Source organism: Hetaerina americana, unplaced genomic scaffold, assembly GCF_022747635.1.
Source record: "Hetaerina americana unplaced genomic scaffold, ioHetAmer1.1.p SCAF_103, whole genome shotgun sequence".
Taxonomy (NCBI): Eukaryota; Metazoa; Arthropoda; class Insecta; order Odonata; family Calopterygidae; genus Hetaerina; species Hetaerina americana.
The window spans coordinates 1,023,798-1,044,040 of NW_027286104.1; the positions used below are offsets into that span (position 1 = coordinate 1,023,798).

At 37.2% G+C, this 20,243-nt stretch overlaps 1 protein-coding gene across 1 annotated transcript in view; it reads left to right on the forward strand.

Annotated features, from left to right (window-relative positions):
* Window positions 1-13,245, forward strand: part of ZnT77C (Zinc transporter 77C) — a 36,770-nt gene extending 23,525 nt beyond the window's left edge. The window contains exons 8-10 of the mRNA XM_071599071.1: window positions 5,282-5,368; window positions 10,228-10,587; window positions 12,889-13,245. Of these exons, the coding sequence (XP_071455172.1) occupies window positions 5,282-5,368; window positions 10,228-10,587; window positions 12,889-13,245 (804 nt within the window). The remainder of the gene's footprint in view (window positions 1-5,281; window positions 5,369-10,227; window positions 10,588-12,888) is intronic.
* Window positions 13,246-20,243: the final 6,998 nt, after the last annotated feature.

Consider the following 20,243-nt stretch of genomic DNA (forward strand, 5'->3'; position numbering starts at 1 on the left):
ATAATAATAATAATGCATCAATTCTTCCAGTCTCCTATTTTCTTTAAAATGTTAATTAATTCTGTATTGGATACTCTTACTCCAAAGGCCTTATCAAAATCGATTCCATACAAAAGAAAAAGGGGCTGAAAGGTGTTTTGGCCGAGTGATGACAGAACTTCTGGGATTCTATGATGAATAAACATCCATACAAATATACCCTGGTTATATTTTATGTTATTTTCTACTAGTGACCTAATTACAGCTATAGCATCATAAGTACCAATCTTCTTTCTAAATCTAAACTGATCATCTTCTACGTAAGTGCTTGTAAGTCCTCTTGTAAATGCTTGTTTGCTCTCTTCTCCATACTTGTGCTTTACCATTTTCTGAATTGGAAATCAATACTTAACTTTAATAAAGTCTTGCGACCAAATCCCTCCTTCATAAATTCTATTATTAGGCCCATAAAAATATTCCTTCTCTATTTTCCTCAATTCTTGAGTAGTTCTGCAGGAATGTCATATATTACCTCGACATTCTTCAATTTCCTTTGCTTTACAGCCTTTTATATATTGCAAATAAGTATTCTTGGTCCTAAGCTTTCATTATCAATATCATATTCCATTTCTATGTCCAGACTCTTTGGTATCTTATTTTCACCATGTAGTTTCTCTATACATTCTTTCCTTCAGGCCAGAACATCTTATGGGATTTATATTTCATCGGTTTTCATATGTGATAGTGTGAATGGACCCTTTCTTACATCCTGCCTATACAGCATGCCCATTTCACCCTGTCTCTGAAAATTCTCCACATCCAATAACTATTCTTTCCACCAAGTTTCTTTTGCCCTGTTTGTTTCTTACCTAACTGTATTGTTTGCTTAGCCTTCTGTACTTCTTCCTCTCTAATTCTGTGTCCACATTCTTCTATTTACATCTTTTAACCACATTCCTAATCATATCTTCTGCAATCAACAACTTCCAAAAGTTTGTTCTATTTACCATTGCTACTGCTTCGTTTGCCGCTTTCTTTACTCATTTTTTGAAATATTGCATGTTTCTCCTACTGTACTGGTCCCCTTATTCTCCCTTACATTTTATCAACTTCCGCCTGGCACTCCTTCCTTTCCATTCCAGTTAAGTCTTCCACATACATCCCATTTTCTTTCCCTCCCTCATTCTCTTAAATCAAACATGACCCCTCAAGAGCAGTCAGTGAATTGTGATCTACTTATGCATCTACTCCCAGAAAAATGTGTTCCTCAACTACTCCTAAATCTAACTATAATGTAATCTATATATCTTCCTTTATCTCACAGAATTTTCCATGTGCACCTATATCATAAGGTGTTTAAACCAAAAGCTAGTAATAATTAAATTTCTCTGGCTAAACTAATAGTTTGCTCCTCAGAACCATTCCTCTGTCCCCAGTTGTATTCTTCTACATCACTCCTATCACTATCCAACATTTCTTTCAGGTACATTTGCAATCATGTCATCCAACTGGTTATACAAAATATCTACTTCTTCCTCCCAATGACTGCTTGTTGGCATATACTCCTAAATTTCTACTCTTAAGATCAGGTCTGTTCTAATTTCTACTTATATATGAAATATTCTGTCTGTTAAGCCCCAGCCTTCTTCCCAGTTTCCTATCCATTACTATTGCTATCCCATGTTGACTCTGCAATTCTCCACAATAGATAACTCTTAACTGTCACTCCAATAATACAAATGGTCTTTCCATCTCACCTTGCAGAGGCTGAATGTGCTTGTATTTCCTCCATTGCATTGTTAGTTTTCAACTTCTCTGTTTTCACCTTTTCCTAACATTCCAATTCCCCCTTTTCAAAGGGATATATCTCTTGTGCCTCTTCTTTCCTGATACCATATAATTAAATATATAGATACCTATTTATTTACTTATAAATAGTTACCATATTTCCTGGCCAATAGAACAATGGTTTAACTCCAAAATGTGCTGTAAAAATCAGCATGCATCAAATGGGCCGGGGATTCATACATGTATATGTAGGGGTATAACTTCGACCTATAAGCACAAGCCAATTCACCAGAAAAATACTTACTTTTTCCCACATCAGGCATAGGAAATGGTTGCCTTCATTACAAGTTTCAATAATATCACAGGTTTGTGTGAGTACCAGGCAACAGATTTTTAATACTTCTTTGAAAGTATTTCCTGAAAAAAATCCCAAATAAATCGTAAATGTATGCAATGTAGCACATTTGATACATGCTGCACTTGGGGGGATGTCACCTCTCTGTTATATTGTATCTCTTCCAGTAAACTCATAGTCTACAGGCAATCAATCTTAATCAATATGTGAGTGTTTTAAAGTCATAGTAAACCGAAATACAAGTAAAAATATAAACAAAATGTCAACAATATCAAAATGATAAAAAACTAAGTATTGCATAATAAAGTTAAAATGATAACAACCTAATGGAATCTCAGCAGAGAAGATTGTCATTCTGCATTGCATTTGAACTTGAATTTGTGAATTATGTTTTGGAACATGGAAACAGGGCTGCTTAAAGGTATTTTGGCTGAGTGATGACAGAATTTCTGGGATTCTATGATGAATAAACATCAATATATGTGTGGCTGATAATTTTTAATGTAAACATTCAATTTTCTTCATATTACCAGTTACCATTAAAATATTTTAATCTTTTCTGTCTGATCCAACTTTTCGGACTGATCTAAACCAAAAATACACCACCGCATGATAAATGCAACATGCTCCGTGCCCTATCATTCTCATTTAAAATATTTAACCTTTTTTCTAATACATGTAAATACACTGGAGTCCCCAATCTGATCTTTTATGTTGGCTTAGTAATGTTATGTTTCACAGTCGGGCTTTCATCAAGATATGCTAACAGCCAATGAGCAGATGATAGTAAACAGTAATTGGATGGGGAGAGTGAAAAAGGGGATCAAGATGGTGCAGTGGCTAATGCACAGGCTTCCAACTGAGAGTGCCTGGGGTAAAATCCTTGGTGGAAAAAAATTAAAAATTTGGTGGTATCCCGATCCCAACTTGAGGAGCTTTATGGAGAGCACTACAAGATCCATCAGATGGGATATTAAACCGCGGGCCCCTTGGAACCTTACAATAAGAGTAGGCTAATGCTGATGCCGGGTTTCTCTCCACCCTTCATCCTATCCTGTCCATCCCTAATGGTGCAAATGACCTTAGCTTCAGGTCACCTCCTCTGAATCTACTAATACGAGAGTGGAAAATAGGTAGCATCTTAGATAACAAGAGAAGGGCAGAAAATTCAAAAACTGAAGAAGTCATGATAGAAGAGAGAGACACTGCATCATTTTACATGAAACATTAAGCAATGGCCACTGCATTTATGGGACCAGCTGCCAGCCTATTAAGTTGCTCTAAAAGACTTACTAATATATTGTTGTAGACTACAGAATATTCCCCTGCAATATAGTGTGCTTTTGATTAAATCTGTCAGTTCCAAAAAACTTGTTTTTTTCACTGATTGTAATACAAGGTTAATTTTTCCATAATACAACATTTAAAAAATAATTTAAATCAGAAACTATTCAAGAAAAATCTAAACTATATCTAAATTTCTTTAAATAATCAATTTTTGTAAAAATATTTACATGCATAATTTCATTATATTTAGAACACTGCAAAGACGTCTTTACATGATCAAAATTTTGAGTAAAAAAATGTTTAATGCACTAATATTTAATGGCTACAAATTGCAAAATAAGGAGTGCCTATATCTATATAAATTATGAATTGAGTTAATTCCAATATCAACATGAAGGAGGGAATTTGATGAGCATTGGTCTCTAAAAATAGTAACTACCTAATATTTAACTGATGAAATTACTTGCCTGTCCAAAAGATATGCAAACTGAGGCCATTAAAACTTTATTTTGCAAAATTTAGTCTACATCGATTTTTTTCCCATCAAATTACTCTTTATTCATTGCTATGCACTTATTCCATTTATTTTTCCACTGTTTAAAGCAACCTTGGAAGTCCTCGGCAGTTAGGCTTTTTAGTCGTCTCGTCGTTTCTTACTTTATTGTGTCCACATCTTCCCAGTGATATGTCCCCTCATCACATTTTTGTGTTTTGGGAATTGGAAAAAGTCGCAGAAGGGGGGGGGGGGAGGAGATCTGGCGAATAAGGAGGACGATCAAGGATGGTGATTGAATCTTTTGCCAGAAACTGGCAAACAACCAATGCTGAATGTGCAGGTGCATTGCCATGGTGAAGGATCCATCCATCATGTTCGACTAAAATAGTGTGCACTGTTGATTTTCCTAAATTCAGTTCGTCAGTTATCATTCGAACCATTTTTCGACAATTGGTGAGGACAAGAGATTGCACACAATCAATGCTGTCGTCAAGACAGGTGGTTGAAGGTCGTCCCGGCCTATCCATGGCGTCTTATCGGCAATCTCTAATCCACTTGAAAACTGATGTATTCTTCAGAGCATTATCATTGTAAACAGCTATTAACATTTCAGTAATTCCTTGATATCTTTTACTGCATTTCACCAAAAAACTTGATGTTGATTCGTTGCTCCGTGATTTCGTCAATTTCCATTTTCAACAAACAGTAAAAACAAGGGCAGCAGAAACTGTCGACACACAGGTCGACGATCCGCCAAATACAGATGACTCATTGGGTCTCAGGGCACCTAGCACCGAGAGTGGGTGGGGCTATAGTCCGCGTCATGGCCGCCAGATTGCACCAGTTCACACATTTATTGTACAGACTACATAATCTCACAAAATAAAAGAAAAATATAAATGGACAAATCCTTCTGAAAGATCAAAAGCTGCTCTTATTGATGAGTCTTATGCAAACAGAAAATAAGTGTGATTTACAACATAAGTAGTCCATTGCACAGCCATTCACTCACTAACAGAAAACAAAAATTAAAAATCTATTCTTAATTAGGATGGACTTAAACTAAGAATAGTGGTGTGTCATGATAAAGACAATCACTCTAGGTACTAGACACATTAACAATAGTAATTAAAATTATTTATACTGAAAAAGTCTTGATGCCTATTCAAAATAGATATATACTACATTCAAAATAAAAATCAAAGAGTGCCACATGATGAAAATCCACTTGTTTGTCTTGGGTTTCCATGTAAATTAAATGTCAACCCATAAAATAACACTTTCATGAACATTTATTCACCTTTAAGGTAGTAGGTAGAGGCCTACCAGCATGTTGTTTATAAACTATGAGTTAATCATGACTTATCTTTTTTCAGGAAATATCATCTGTCATGAAACAAGTCACCGAGTTCTTCCATGATCAAGGCATCACCCATGTTACCATTCAGCCAGAGTTCCTAAGAGTAAGTCCTTACTAACTGTGATGCAGTGCTACTGCAATACACCTTTTCTCTAGCAGCAATTGCAATCACATCAATTCAGTATTACTCTTTCATAGTTTCAGTTATAATCGATGCAAATCCACTGAAATACAATGAGACAAATTATATTTTATTGAGTTGCACTGATTTATAACTATAACTCTAGTATCCCTTTTTCCTCATTGTAAACATCAGAATACCTAAATTTTTAACAATGACTCAATATCTTTTATGCAAATAAAGGTAAAATCTTGAATTTTGATTTGGCACAAAACTAGCTTAGGAATAGATTTAATACAATATTTTAACATTTAAAACCATTTAAGCCACATTTATTCATTTATTACAATCCAATTTTTCAATTAGCCAAGTGGAAAGGCACAGTTAAACCAGCCAACCAAATGTAGTTAGACCAATCAATATTTTAAAATTACAGTTACAAGAAAAAATTAAAATGTACAGTAAAATACAGTACAGTAAAATAATACAGTAAAAACAATGAATAATTTGAAGCAAGCCAGGTAATACCCAGATCCAAACGTGAGAAAAAAAGTAATTTAGTCCAAGTGTTTGGCCTCTTCTTATACTAACTCCTGAGAAGTTCAGGAAAAGGTAATCTCAAGGGAATTCGTTCCAATCACTTAAGCCCTTATTTATGAAGGAGTGCTTACTTATGTTGCTCCTTTGAGTGAGCAGTTTTAGTTTAACTGTGTCATCTCCCCTTCCTTTGTTTTACATCCAGCTTGGGTTTTCCCTTTCATGTCTCCCCATGCATCCTCACTCCCTGTGTACAATTCAAATATTTCCCCCAGCCTTCCTTTTGTCCGTATCTTCTTTAATCTGTCCAATCACAGTTGCCTAACCATGTCACTTATGCTATCTTCCCATTCGAATTTAACTATAATGAAGCAAGTGGCTCTCCTTTGGGCCCTTTCAATTGTTTTCTCCGCTTTATTATGATGGGTTACCCATGAACTTGATCTATACTCTAATTGGTGGGTTTATGGACCCACTATATACGGACCTAGTGATTCCTTCTGATTCTTGCCATCCTATTTCCCATAAGTTGGCAAGCTTCCACTGCATGCTTCACAGATTAATCAGTATTCCAATGCCCAAAACTGCCTTTGACCGTGAACTCACCACCATCAAGTTCATTGCAGAGAAGAATGGCTACAAGGGCGACCTCTTTGATTCCCTATTAAAGAAAAAACTGAGAAAAAGTGCCGTCAAGCTCCACACAACCCTCCTGCCATACTCCAATAACCCTGCGCGTAAATGGTGTAAAATCCCCTTCTCAAACTCTTTGTCCTATAAAATTGCCAACATTCTACCCAAGGATAAATTCCGTGTTTCATTCTACACCCCTTTTTCCATATCCAAAGCACTCTGCTTAAACAAAGACAAATTTGACATCGATAAACAGTGTGGTGTTTATGAATTAAAGTGCCAATGTAATGCGACTTACGAGGGGCAGACTCGACGAAATTTTGCCACACGCATCAAGGAACATCGGAAATGTTATACATTAGGCAACACCACATCCATCTTTGCGACCCACCTCTTGGAGAAGAACCATTCCCCTGACTTTGAATTTAAACAAACCATTGCACAAATTCCATAAAAGCAAGAAATTGGACCCTCTCGAGAGTTTAGAAATTATCCAACAGAGAAACCAGAAGACAGAGCTCCTTAATGACATTCAGTTCCTCTCTTGCCCCTCCCCACTTTTGTCCATTAACTTCCCTTAGTGCCCTTTATGACGACACCTTTCCCCCCTCCTCCCCACAAAGAGTGAGCTGCCCGCTCTTCGGGGGTTCCATTGGTTTTTCCTGCCTTTCTCTTCATGACGAACCCCCCCTTCCCCCCGCTCTTTCCTCCCCTACCACCCCTTCTTGTAGCTTGGTATATATATTCCTTCCCCTTGTACTTTTCCTCACCAGATGATGATACAGTGTATCGAAACCATGGTCGGAATGAAGTTTTGATTGTGGAAAATTGCAATGAAGTTTTTATTATGTCTTGATTCTACAACATCACGCCTGACTCTTCACTTTTTGTATAATTTTAATTATTAATAACTTTACAAGTATATACAGGGTGCAGCTGCATAACTTCCTTTTTTCAATGCAAATTGAATTGAAAAAAGGAAGTTATGTTGCCTCACCCTATATTACATGATCATCTGCAAAGAGACTAACTTTCTGCTACACTTCATCAGGTAAATTATTGATATAGGTAAATTAAAAGCAGCATAGGCGAAAGTACATTCCCTTGGGGAACACCTGAATGCACTTAAATATTTTGCTAGATAAATTTTCACCCACTTTGGTTTTTTTGTTTTCTTACTCCAATAAATGTGTTTACCCGGTCTGATGCTCTTAGGTACAGTCCCAATCTTTAAACTTTATCGATCAATATATCATTATTTACCAAATTGAATGCTTTAGCTAGGTCTCATCACAACATCACCCTCATGTGTCTTGAGGTTATGAGCATCGACTACACCCTGATATAAACCCAATCATTTGGGTATCATAGGAGTAACACTTTTTAAACTCAAGCTGACTGGGACATATCCATTGGAGCATTTGGCAAGCTGTCTTTACGTAATCCATCAACATCCTTTATAAAACTTCACAGAAAATATTACTCAGGTTTATTGGCCTTTGATTCTCTATCTTCACTCAGTTTCCACTTTTGAAAATTGGAAAGACTAATAATGACTGTCCCCATTCATCTGGAGTATCTTTTATATTTATTAGACCAGTAAATATCCAACTCTGGTGTGGTACAATTTCTACATCCCCATCTTCATCATTTCCCCTCGTATGCCATCCATGCATTCCATTTGATCTATTATTTTTCAGTCTTCTGAATATTTCATAGATATTTTTTAATAATATTCAAAGTAGAGGATATTTAAGTGTCCCTAAATAAGCCATTTTCTCCAGATTTAAGCTTCTAATTTCCCTATTAAGATTTGGATCAGGTTTTATGTACACCTTGCAAATCCATTTGCTTTGACTGAGTTTTCCATTATAAATATCCCATTCTTTAGCTTTATTGTTTGGACCACTTCTCTTCCTCTCTTTCTTTTTCTAACATAATAGTAAAAGCTATAAAGTTAGATTTCAGGTTTTTCATGTAGTCAACCCAGGCTTTCCTTTTCTCTATATGCTTGTGAAGACAAAGTATTTCTTGAATTGCTGGAAGACCCATATTAAAATTTGGAATAGATTGGACATAATAACCTAAATAAGCAATAAAGGTATCTAATCTGAATGTTATAATCCCTCCACATTTCCCCATATTGATGTAAAAATTCATTCAAAATTTGTAATCTAATTGCTTTCAATGAAGCAAAATATGGAAGAAAGTAAATGTCTTCCTTCCCATCAAATTATTTTGTTTCACACAAAGTGGAAGTACATTGGTAATACTGGATTTAGCTTATTTTTTCACACTAATGAGAAAAGCATGGGTTTTCTTACAATCGACTGACTATATACAGACTGTATGCTAGTTTAAGAGCAGCCATAATCTCACAGAGACATGAAAGAATGGATCATGACACACTTGAGGAATTACGTCATCACTGATTAGTCTAATGGCTATCCTGACCATATTATATCATCCTTATGTGTTTGGTATAGGCAGTGGCAATGAAAATATTTTGGTCCATACTTCATCTTTAGGAATTTGAAAAGTTCGCTCTCAATTTTTGCCCTTCCAACTCATCATGCCTTCCCTGAGAGTTCTGATGAGTAATGGACTCATCATTGTTCTGAAAGTGAAAATAATTGCACAAGATACTTCTTGCAAAATGACAGGAAAAACATGAAAGAAGGCTGTATGAACTTATCAGAATCATTCTCATGAACACTAACTAAGAACTAACTAATTAACTTTATTTGTAAGCCCTGAATTGCCAAATTACTTGAATTTTAGAACTATGTTGGGTGGAGAGCACTTTAAGTGAGAATGCCAACCGTCAGATGGGACGTTAAATTTCAGACCTCTTCGCACCTTTTGTTAAGAGTAGGCTAATGCCGAAGCCAGTTTTCTCTCCAGCCTTCCTACAAACCCAGAACCCACCCACCCCTTCTGGTGTAAATGACCTCTGCTGTCAGTCGCCTCACCTAATAACTACCACTAACTACTACTTCAGGACTATGTACAACGAGAGCAGACATGTTTGCTCTCATCAACACAGTGCCAATTCCCAAGGTTGGATTCAAGTCTTCAACTTTAGAGTTGTCAAACTAGCACCTTGAAGAGTTGGTTGGAATTTGTGGCCAGTGCAATCTAACAAATGCAGACCTTCGACCTGATGCCAGTTTCTCTAGTAGACCAGGCTTATTCATGTCCATTTTTACCATGGATAAAAATTAAGAGAGGTAAACATGAAAACAAGAGGGAATCAACTAGAGTAGATGGGACAGTTCACATGTTTGGGCCATGTTTGCGGAGGGAAGAGTAGCAGTAAACATTTGGAAGATAAATGCAATGAAGAAAGAATGATTTACAAGGCTAAGTAAAGTGACATTTAAAATAAGTAAAGAAGCAACAAAATATTAGTAAAGTCTTGAAATATGAATTGTTTTGCTGTATGGACCCAAAACCTGGCGCTTGAGGCAAGACGGTGAGAATATATTTGAAGCCTTTGGAGATGTTGGGTGGAGGAGTGAGAAGAAGTTATGCAAAGTAGGGGACCAAGGATTACCGAATAATAAGGATGTCTACATGAAACTTAATAACCATGAGCTCTCACTTAATGGGTACAGATTACCAGTAACAATGATGATTTGTCTTAAATATTTCTATTATACTCCTAACAGTGCAGTGCCATTTCCACCCCTAATCCGGACTCCAGAGATGCCAAGCCCCACGGCTTAATGCTGACCAGCAGAAGCAAGTCATCCTACTCCATCAACATGGAGAGAACAGCAAGTACAGACGAGCCCATCTGCTTCCTCAAGTGCGCTGGGCGTGGTGCCTCATGCCGCAACCTCCACTGCTGTGATGAGGCAAAGGGGGAGCCACTGGCCCTGCCACACCACCACCACCACCGCAAGGCCCTCCACCGGCGCCGACACTCCCTCGATGAAATCACAGTGGCCGAGCATGGGCCTACCCATCATCACGGAGGACCCCCGGTCAACCACCACCCATCATCCACCTCTTCGCCCAGTCTAATTGTGAGTTGCCTGTCCTTCCCACTACCCCCTGCCCCATCCCCTCTTGGGTTCTCCATTTCACCATGTAATAAGGAAGACTCACCATCTGCTCCCACAAATATTTATCGCTGACCAACAACTGTTTGTTACTCAAGCCATCACTCTCTTCATTTCACCACATATAAACATAATTTCAACACATGGGAAACATTTTTCTTCCCCAGTTTGAGGGAAACCTTATCCTTCATTTATTTTCCTTTTGATTTATTCTCCTTGTTTGTTCTTGTTACTTCGTACCTTTTTGCCACAGAATGATTTTTTATATCTAATCTACTCATATTATTCTCTAAGCCCTTCTGAAGACAACTTTTCAATTGTTCAAATGGAATACGGCTGTATACCCTGAGTGACTACAATTTGTGCAAGTGCAATGCACACAGACCTACATAAACAAAGTTAACCACACTTCATCTATTCCAGATAGTGAACACATTTTAAGGGTTTCCAATGTATATAATGGTTATTTTTTTAATTTTTGACCAATTAATTTTAAAAATTCATTTCAATCATAATGCTATTGAAATAACAAAGTTTTCCAGCCCAAATTGAACTACCATTTGCAGAGTACAGTGACACACATGAAAACTTATCACTAATTGACATAATAAACATGCTTGCTCCAATGAGTGAAGTGGTCATCACTTCCTAATATGAGCAAATATGGGAACATGCAGACAAATATGGACACAGGGTTTTTCTCCACCCTTCCTCCATTCCCTGAACATCCTACCCCTACCCAATTGTCCCCAGCCAACTCTAATGATGCTAGTTACGTCAGCTCTTGGTCACCTTCTCTTAAAAACTACTGCTAGTCTAGATTTATTATTTAATAAACAGCTGATTAGAAGAAAGAGCCTCTATTAACCCCTATCAATGACTTGGTGGGTTATTTCCTCTCACCCCTCCAGATTTCAAAAATGAGCTCTCTCCCAATTAAACAAGGTTTCAAATAGCAGTTATCCAAAAACTGTTATACTTTATTTTGTTAGGTATTCTACAGGAGGAAGTGTAGCCTTGCTGTTTGAAATTCAGTCAGTATCAGGGCAAATGCACCATCTGACTGCCACTTCTGCTCTCATCATATTGCTGAATTAATCCAACCTTCCAGTTAACTACATACATGGTGTGGGAGCACGATTTGCTGATTTGAATGAAAATGCTAAGAAAGTCAGCAAGTTATGCTACATAACGCTATGCTGCTGTCATTCATTCTTATGCATATAGAAAATTTCAGACCATGTCTATGACTGAAATATTCACAAGCAAATCTACTCAGTATTCCCAATGTTCCTTCAATGGGTACTGAGAGTTAAATACCATTATCAGTAGTCTATCAGCTAAGTGTAGTTTTTTTATGGATGCTGGCACTACACACTCATAAGCCAAGACATCGCACAAAAAATTCTTGAACCCAATACTATATAGTACAATAAGCAATTCTTTGGTTCAGCATACCTACTCTTTTCCTCCTTCAATTCTTGGTTTCCCACCATTCTCCTCCCTTTGACTGACATTGACAGGCACTCCATTGCCTCTCAGTATCTCCTGAATGCACTTGCCCTGCCTCCTCCAAATGTCCTCAAACCGCCATCCCTCTTCATCCACCATACCTTGAACTCCATTGCTTGTTTCCCTTCCTGTGCATTTCATTTGCTGCATTTTTTTCTGAAAGCAATATCTTATTAGCTTGTAATTTACGCTTCTCCTCTTGCCCCATTGACTAAGTTTCTGAGCCATACCAAACTACACCCCAAATTAAAGTTTTCATGGGTCTTTTCTTTAAATATTTACTTAAGGTTTGGAGTACATACTAAGGTTATCAAAAGTATATTAGCTTGAAAATAACAAACTTAAGGTATGGTAGATTTTAGAGTGCCTTGTCTGTTAAGCAAACATTAAAATCTTCTTGGTTCCTTAGATTAAATTTATTATCTACAGAAAAAAGCCAATATTTGGAAGGTGATGGTAGAGTTCACCCAATACTAAGCCTGATGGCATGTAAACTCCACACATCAGGGTAGGGGCATTGGCTGAGGGTGCCCAGAGAGGCATGCATGCCTGGGAATCAAATCCAGGCACTCTGGTCAGTATTCCAACTCTCTCCCCCTGGACTACCCCTGTCCCCATTATCTACATGTTATATTTGATTTTTCAGTAATAGCTTTCATTTTGAATCACTTTATGTTACTCAATTAACAATTTTTTATTAATTATAATCTCTTATCAGAATACATAAAAATGCAATTATATTACCATTGGCAGGCAAGACAAAAAATGCCCAGTAGAGATGAAGCAGTCACTTGCAGGCATGCAGTGAATGACAATGATCTGGAGAAACCCCCAGTTCAATTGGCAGAAGGACAGACTAATGAAAAGGTTGATGTAGATGTCAAAGAAGGAGAAGAGGGTGTGGAACGGCCACCATATCATACTCCCTCCCTCACACCGCTGGCGCAGCACCACCATGAGGAGGAAGGTGGCGAGAAATCCACCTTGCAAGGCAGAAGACCACAGGGGGGAGAGAAGGGGGCAGAGGATGATGGGGAGGATGAGACACATGGCAGCTTCAAGGGGGCAAGAGACGAGCCTCTGCATGCCGAGGGCAGCACACCTCATTGATACCATTTGGCTCAAGTGTGAGTGTGGCTGAAGTACCTTGCTAACAAATGGCCAAGGGGGCATTAATCAGGGATGTTTTTTTCTGCAGTAAATGATCAAAATATACAGTCCAAAATGTGATAGTAAGTTTAAGATGGCTGCTTGAATACTTCCCAATGTATGAATACACGTATGGACACTAAGTTAGTGCAAAAGCTGTTTGAAATGCATTTTAACTATGAATATATTTTTATATTTCCTCATTTACCACTTTGAAATTCTGAAGAATGTCAATTTATCAGGGGACATTTTTTTAATGTCACAATAGTACACTTATCCTACCTCCAAACATTTTTCAAGAGATATTGAAAATTGATTTTAGGGGCATTGTAAAGGTGCTCTACAGGTAATAAAACTTTTGCTCCAGTTTGTTTCCTATTGAACACTATATATTTTCAAAAATATGTCAACCAAAATCTCAGTAATACCTCAATAAATAAAAGTAGGGTTAAAAAAAGCATGTAATAAAAATACTTCCATTGATATTTACTACCAAATATTTTTTGTCTTTTCTTAAAATGAAACAAGCATACATATTTTAGTAGAATGTAAACAACTTTCAAAGATAAAATTCTTGCCTGTCCAAAGCAGTTTATTAGTTTTTAACTACCATTTGTGCCTTAATGGCTGAATCTGCTAGTCATATTAATGTTAAGTCTCAGCAAAAATAATGTAAAAATAATCCATGAAATTTAAATTGTAACTAACAATGTTAACAAAGCTATGCTGCAATAAAAGATCATTATTTTATGAAACTTTATTTGTCAATGACTTCTCCACAAGTAATTTCCCACTTCCAGCTGGAATTAAAAAACAACATTATTACAGTAATTAACCTAAAGGTCGGTTTGGTAGGTGATGGTAGAGTCCACCCAGTACTAAGCCCTATATGGCAAATGGAATTCACACATGAAGAATAAGCCATTGTGAACAACATGAGGTGGTACTCAGAGGACATAGGTGTCCATCCTCAAGTAAGGTGACCTAAAAATTCCATCAAATCCGGAGAAGGAGCATTGAAATGGCATGGGATTGTGCCAAACACTATGGCGACCTTTCCCAGAAGAGGGAGCAGCAGCCATCCATCCAAGTCAGTGATATAGGCATAGAGAACATGTTGATTTATATGGATTTTGGAGTTAACTACAGCACAGGAGAGGGATGTTTGCTGTTCTACATATGGAGCAGGCAGCATCGACTCGAAAGCTTGGAAGAAGTGAAAATAAAGAAGCGAGCAAGGCAGGGTTGCTCAGTATCACCCTTGATATTTTAATTAGTACACTAAATAGACAAAAGATATGACACACCAAGAGAGAATAAGTATTTCTGATTAGCATATTAAATAGCGAGTGCTACAGAAAGAAAAAGATATGATGTGGGTGCTTGCTTCCATGAAGAAGAGAATAAAAATTTGCAATCTTGAGATAAACAACAATAAAACCATGATAATGTCTCCAGTCAAAATAAGAAAGATAATTTTGAAATGAGAGAAGGGAAATACACACAGGAACAGGTGGAAGGGTTTTCCTATTCATATAGCAGGATCAATAATAATGGAAGAAGCAAGAGGGATACATTACGCCGAGTGGGGATGACAAAGAAGGCGATACTCAGAATCTTAGAAGCAAATACAAGAGCTGTCCAGAAAGTAACATCCATTATGCTATAAACAAATACACTAGAACAGACACAGAAAATTAATTATTTTCATCTCAAATTAAAAATCTCTACTATTTATACATAGTTGCCAAACAGATTTAAACATTTGTCATATCTCAGAACTAGTTTTCAAATTCCTCCAGCATGAAATTCTGCCACCTGAGAACGTGGAAAATCGACAACGGCATCTTGAAGTTCCTCGTCGAGATCAGCACAAAACATTTATGTATTAGCCTAACTTCTCAGTCGTGTTTCCATGCAACAGTGTCATAGAAATCTGTGAAAAACTTTCCACCTCTTACAGATATCATAAAACACTAGTTTTCATGAACTTTCCATCAATTTTCAGTTGCAGTTAATTGATCACCACAGACGGGTGGTCACTTCCGTCATTCAATTGGACCAATATGTTCACTCTTAAACAAATGAAAAAAATGACGCACAACTCCTGTCACTCATCGCATTTCGTATTTATAGAGAACAAATTTCCACATGAATGTCAGAATTTTGAAGTTTTTTTACCAGTATAAATCTTTTCACTGAACGAACTTCACATTTGGGGAAATTTCAATTGTATTGTTCATTTTGGCTTGCTATTGTAAGCAAATGACAAGAGGTCAAGAGGTGCAACCTTCCAACCACTGCAGCTCAAGGCGTACAGACCTGCTGTGTGCATCAATAAAGCTACCATTCAGCTCACTCCACTACTTCTCCACTAAATGAAAATGAAGGTTACTTTCTGGACAGACCTCATACTACCAAATACTAAATGAAAGTACCAGGATAAGCATATGAAATGTTTGTTAGAATTTAAAAATGGAATTTAGGTACTTTTATATTGCCATCAGACAACCAAAAAAATACAGAAAAGAAGATTAGCAGCAATGGAAATTTGTATGATGAAAGAAGATGGAAATGAAACAGATTGGAAAGAGTGACAAATGAGAAGATCTTGCTTCATAAAGTGGATAGAGAGAAAAACTATAAAGGAGATTTAATAGAAAGAGGGAAACTTATTTTTTTCACATTCGAGAACATGATAGTTTACCAAAGACCATAATTAAGGAAATAAGAGGGGAAGAATTACAGAGGCAGACCATTCATTTTCTTTGCCCACTTAGTCAGTGCTTTGAAATCTCACTAGAAGACATAAAAATCTCTCAATAAAGCTCTCCACATCAAACTTGCAGCAAGGGCTTGCCATGCCCCTCAAGGGTTTCACAACCACATGTCCACCAGAGTCCCCTCCTCCTCCCTTACAGGCAAAACCTGACCTGGCCACTAATTTCAACCTGCCCCTCCACTACATAGCCTTCCAGTCTTCCTCAAGCATCAGCCCAAGGAACTGACAACTGCTGACTCCACTGAACTTTGTCGTAAAGCAGTTCACCTTTCCTCAAATCCAGCAGATGACAAGGGACTATCTTCTCAGCAGAGGTTGTCCTTTCTCCCCAGGTCGTGAAAGATAGCCTTATAAATATATTTACTGTTACCTTAAACCTTTGCCACAACCTTTGCTGGCAACCAATCCATTCTTGTAAGTCCCACCCAAACACCCTGCATTCCTCCTCCATCAATGTTGCCAATAGACAAATTCATCCACTTTCCCATTATGAATCATCACCACATCTATCCAAACATTCAATGGCACATGGTACTCAACCTACTCAGTACACCATTTTACTCATAAAAATTTACTACATTTCTAAAGCCAGCATAGTGACCTATCCTTACGCTCCCCCTCCTGATGATCCCGACCCATAATTACAAACTGACATCCTCTTCTTCTTAAATATACATTGACCAAAGAGGCCTCTCACTCACTGACACGTATTGATATTCTTTACCCTTGAGATCCCATGGCCCTATACTTCACTTTTACATGTTACTCATAATTCTCAAGGCCAACATCAACTTGGGGCAACAAATATGATGATATTTGTGATGGCCCCAAGCTATGTCTGATGTGATGATAAAACCAGTTTTCAGGCAACTATTTGATTCTCATCAACTGTGTAACCATAGACATGTCAGTATGCTTTTTTAAAGAAATGTAAACCATGAAAAAGTATTAGGTGTTTCATATTTCACTTACCTTTGAAGCTGTAAACATGGAATGGAAGAAGTTAAATGGCCATCAAGTTTGAACTCACTCAGATTATCAAGCATTAATGAACAAAAATCAACATTTGCCCTTAAGGAACATACAGTACTGATCAAGGTCATAATAAGTGATAACATTGACTGCAGCTCTATTTAATCATGGAGCCATTGGAAAATCACACCAGAGAGGAATTTGCCTCCAAGAGAAACCAGAGAAAAAGCCTGTGAAACCTGGTGTGAATGGTAATTTTGGAGATGAAATGTGCATATAAAATGAGACACAAGAGAGAATGTACATATGGCAATGGAGGAGGAAAAGACCACAACGAAAAATATATGTTAAGAAGAAAATGAATTGTGAACACTTCGAGGAAGCTTTTAGTTTTCTAATAGATCAATGCACCTTTGCAACGTTTACCTACCCTTACTTCGCATATAAATTAAATACTCTTTCATGAAGACATTTTTCATACTTTAAATTATATTATTGACCCAGGTTCACTTCACTTACAATCAAGGCCTTGAAATATTCCAGTACTACTTACAAACCAACAAGTACTACAGGACCGTGCTTTAAATTAGCCATTCCACCATTAAAAACTTTTTACTGGGGAAAAAATACTAAAATAAAAGCTCTAGGAAGGAATATCTTTTATTTATACTATTAATCAAATGACAGTTAAATGTTACAATCCAACGAGTTCTTGAACATATAGGCATATTCTGTTCAGATAGTAGTTTTTGCTGATGATGCTAACATGGCGAAACCTTGGTCATGATCATTTAGTAGATTATTGCGATCTTTAAAAGTTTGCCTTAACAAGTGATGATTAAATAACAACGGAATGAAGAACAAGTTACATGTCCGAGGAGTGATTTGTAATCCTTTTAAAGGTGAAATATGCCGCTTATAATACAACGCCACCAGCTGCTATATTATAAGGCACTTAACTGATGTTTTACATCGATTTTCCAGGTCAAATGAGCCTCGTGACGAATGATTATTTTACCTAGTTGTAAGCTTATCAGGGGGTGGAAATCGATTTGGAACAGCACTAGGACCGATAAGCCCGGATTCGATTCCAGATGACGCTTCTAGACAAACTCATATTCCCTAAATTTATGTGATTTTGTTAATATCAGATATTCATGGGAAACTTCCCTGGCACGCGGAAAGGAAGAGGCCCCTCTACCTTGATGCGTGAATTTCGGAAGTAATAGATAACCTTTGGAATCTCTGACTTAGTGCCTGCTGAGCTCTACCATCTCATAGCCATCCACCCCTAGAGTTGATTGCTGTGGTTAGCGAAAAAGCTTATGCTTTAGTGCCATTAACAAATAACATATCAAATCAACAACGTAAACGTAATTGAATATCTATGCGATCTAACGCAGGTGTACTCCCGTAAGCTGAATTGCCATCCATGGCTGCATTTTAAGAGCACAGAATAATACGATGAATATTATTTGAATTGACTTCACCACATTCTCTTCTTTATCCCGCCTTCTCTCCTAAATTTTAATTACCAGTAAACTGAATACTGCTATACAGAATATAATCAAATATGGTTCCATGCACCATACGTCTTGGGCGAGACTGTACCACTAATTACTATCCATTTACCACCTATCTCAGCATATTTACATTACATCTAAATTATGTGTTACTTTTTAGATTAAATGTGAATTTCTGTTAAATAATGAAGTTTTTAACTTGACTATTAAACTTACTGAGTTACTGGCGGGAAGTTAACTGTATTTGTGAAATTGTTTTGAGTTCAATTTGAATCAATAATAATTAAGAAGACTTATTTGACATAGCAGCGAATAAATTGTTGTTATTTTCATATGTTATAATCAACTTGAAAAATCCATTGTTTCGGGCCATTTTACCCCTGGAAAAATGAATAAATGTTGGTACAATGAACATGCCGATGAAATTGAAGGTAATTTTCCACAAAAATGGGATAAATATAGCACTATGGCAAGACCCCCGATTGCTGGCTGCCCATGTGGTACGCATAATTGGAGCACTAGGGAAGAAATTCATCTAAAATCCTTAAAATGCTTGGAGCACCAACAGTTGGAATACATCAATCGATTAAGACGATCTCAGGTTAGAAAATTTCCACCAATTCACATGTTTGGAGTGAGCGATTTTTCAAATACTGCATTTAAATATGTGGATATACATTTCAGTTAGATTTAATCGAAAGTAAACCTGGTTTGAGAAGAAATGCTCTTGATGGAGATGACATGAAATGTAAGTATGAATGGAATTAAACAGTCAAGCAACTCAATTTATATTTGCAATGTAATTGCTCTAGAGTGATATCGTTTTTATATTTTCACAATATAACCAAAAGAATTGCCGTACTTTCTGAATTACGGTTGTAATTGAAAATACCCATGGTAACAATTAAATAATTGTAAGCTCCAACTTATGCAAAAGTTATCTTATAAGACTGTAAAATTGGGGTAATTATATCATTTCAATACTTGACCACTTTTAATATAAACATCTATACTTTAACAGGGCTAGACAACATGACTTGGGCTAATACAAAAGCTCATTGGTCATGAGATTAACCCAGGGTCCAGAGTGTATATGATATGGCAACTTTGCAATGCCAATTTTCCTCATCAGTGCAAAATTCTCAATAGGCATGTTTTTTTTCTGTAAAAGATGAAAGTAATATTCTTCTAAGACAAGGGAGGGAAACAGAAAGTCCAGGGAGCACTATGCAGAGAAATGCTGTGTCAAATTGGCCCAAAATATATATAATATCCCTCCCCGGACTACATCCTTGTCGTGGTGGAAGGGCTTGTGCGTTCCATTGACCCCTAGAGCTGTGCTGGCGGGAGTAATAAGAATTGCTCCTGGTAGGGTCACCCATGATGGACAATACAGAGATTTTGAGTCCTGGCAGTTACGGGGCTCGGCCTAATCGGCCGTGTGTCGTGCCCGGCAGTGGGGCAGGCAAGGCTTCCGCGGTCGTCATCCCACGAAACCCTTGCAAGGGAAAACCAACAGCAGCAGGACAGAAGACGCAGGAGAAGAAGACCAAATTAGTTAGATTAGGAACGAGGAATGTTAGGACAATGATGAGGACAGGGAAATTGGAGAATGTTAAGCGAGAAATGGAAAGGAGAAATATCGATATTTTAGGTCTATGCGAGGTGAGATGGAATGATAG